The sequence below is a fragment of the Alligator sinensis genome, unplaced genomic scaffold, assembly GCF_000455745.1.
Source record: "Alligator sinensis unplaced genomic scaffold, ASM45574v1 scaffold1902_1, whole genome shotgun sequence".
Taxonomy (NCBI): domain Eukaryota; kingdom Metazoa; phylum Chordata; order Crocodylia; family Alligatoridae; genus Alligator; species Alligator sinensis.
Genome location: NW_005843416.1, coordinates 115257 through 117854, shown reverse-complemented (window position 1 = coordinate 117854; position 2598 = coordinate 115257). Strand labels below are relative to the sequence as shown.

Genomic DNA, 2598 nt, shown 5'->3' with positions numbered 1-2598 from the left:
ATGGCTGCAGAAGGAAAGACATTGGCAGGGAGGTCCCTTTTGTTGTATGGAGCCACTCAATCCCACCCTAGACTCGGCTTTTCAAAGCTCTCGCCCAAAAGCCACCTGGGAAGAAAAAGGCAGCCTCCTGACATCACTGTGCAAGGCCCAGGCATGCCCTAGGGAGATATCTGATGCAGACGGATAAACTCCTGGGGTGTGCCTACACGTGCACATTTAATGCACATTAGTCTGATTTTAAAGCACATTAAGGGCATGTGTTTACACGTGCGCACTCTTAATGCAGCTTAAAAATAATGATTTAAGGCTGTTTGAGCCTAAACTTGATACCTGCATAAAGCAGATATCAAATTTAGGCATTAATAGTTAAATTGCATTAGTGAATGTGTAGACGCGCTAATGCACATTCATGCAATGTGTGTCCATTGACTTGGGACTAACTTCAGTCCCAAGTCAGTCTGCACACCCATGTTAAGGTGTGTTAGTGTGTGGATGTGTGCCTGGAGTCTCCCTTCCCAGTCACTGCCGTGGAAACAGCTTCCCCGGAGGAGGCTCTTGATGCCTGCACTGCAGGCTCTGCTGGTATAGAGAGAGAGTAGCTGCACCATCTCCAAGGAGGAGAGGGGCTAAAACAGACAAATGAACTCCTCTGTCCACAATGCTCTATTAACCTCACGCGTCAGCTGAGTAATGGGGAATGCTGCATCCCTACCTGGCTCACAAATCATTGTCATAGCATATGATTTGGGGTGCGGGGACAGGAGATACTGACTGTGTAACCCTTGTGACTGCAGCTCCAGGAGACCTTTGAGGACGTGGCTGTGTACTTCACGCAGAAGGAGTGGGAGCTGCTGGACGATGGAGACAAGGTGCTTTACTGGGACCAGATGCTGAGGAATTACCAAACTCTTGTTTCCCTGGGTAAAGCTGTTTATTATTTCTCCCTGGACTGATTTCAGCTCAATATTATTGTTTTCTCCATATTATTTTTTTTTAAACAGTTTTATCCTCATGAACTTTGGGCTAGTGGCTTAAATCCCCTTCCTCCCCAGTGCACTCTCATTGCTCATGTCTCTCTCATATTTCTATGTCCTTTCTTTATCCAGATGCTTTTGCTTGGGTTCTCCCCACTTGTCTAACTCCTGGTGCTTCTATATTCTGCAGCTTCTTTGCAGGATGGGTCTCCCTTTTGCCTTCCCAGCCTGTCCTGACTACTATCCCCAGTTCATTGTGCAGAAAAAAATTGCCAAGAACTTTCCTAGGAATTTTTTCTGATGTCCTCACTCTTTCTTATTGCATCCTGTCCAAATGTAACAATTCCTGGTTGCACATTTGAGTGCTGGGGTTTGGGCTGGGAAACTGCTCCCCAGCCTTGACACCATGTGCCTCCTCGCTCCTGGGGGCCAGGTGGGGGCTGGCGCTGGGGAGCTGCTCTGCTCCCCAGCCCCTCCAGCTCCTCTCCTCCCTTCCCTTCACCCCTCCTGCAGCATAGGCAGCCTGGCTCCCCTCCACTGTGCAAGCAACACCTGCCCCTTCTCTCCCTCCAAACAAACCACACGCCACTCCCGTTCTCATTTAGTACTCACCATTAGTATCTATTATTGCAAAACCCATTACATGAGGATACTTGTCTATTCGGTTGAGTGGAGATCCATGCAATGGATTTTGTACCTTTGGGTATGTTAACTGTTAGGGAGAGGTGTGATCTTCCCCAGGGCAGTGTTGCAGGGGGAGGTGGAACCAAGAAGTGGCATGCTCATGGGTCACTACACTTTAGAGGGAACATTTTCTGTAAAGCTTTTTTTTTTTTTTTTTTAATTATTATTTTTTGTCCTCTTCCTAAAATCCCTCTGTGTATCAGGAAGCTGCATGCAAACATCATAAAACCCGCAGTGCTGAGCATCTAAAGTCTTCTCCAGTGGTACCTGATGATCTCTTCAGGTCCCTTCTGACTTCAAACTACTACTATGAATCCTATCATTGTGATATAAAGAAGTGGGCCAAGTGCAGAGCCTCGTGAGAACCAATTGTCTGTTGGAGAGTATTTTCATTAAGGGTGCTTGTACTGGCTTGTGTGGAGGCTTGAGGTACTTCCCTTTTACTGGGTGTGTCTACATGTTCACTAATGCACCATAGTTACTGCGCATTAAGTTTAGTACTTGCATAACCAAATCCTAAATCAATGCACAATAACTGGCACTACTGTGAAGCAGCGCCAGCACATGGGTTTTGGCAGACAGTCACTGCGCACTAGCCTAATACTACTGCACAGTAGCGTATTAGCACAGGTTTTGCCTGGCATGCTACTGCACAGTTTTATTAGGCTGCTGTGCAGTTAGCGTCTCCTGTAGACGCACCCACTGGGTAGGGAACTTCTCTGCCAAGGTGCTGATCCTCTTCTCATGGATCACCCATCATTATGATAAAAATAAGTTGGCTGAGTGCAAAGCCCTGGAGAAAATTTATATTTCACTTCCAGCGGATCTGTCTTACGGGGGCTTGCTCCAACTTGCGTCAGAAACCTGCTCAAATACTTTTTCTAACTCTGCAAAGACTACAAGTAACAGTTTAGTCTCTGTACTTTTCCTGAAAGTGTCT

At 46.7% G+C, this 2598-nt stretch overlaps 1 protein-coding gene across 1 annotated transcript in view; it reads left to right on the top strand.

Moving 5' to 3' along the window:
• The window catches only part of LOC102370286, a 35597-nt gene that overhangs the window by 28526 nt on the left and 4473 nt on the right, over positions 1-2598 (top strand). The window contains 1 exon segment of the mRNA XM_025195161.1: positions 795-921. Within this exon segment, the coding sequence (XP_025050946.1) occupies positions 795-921 (127 nt within the window).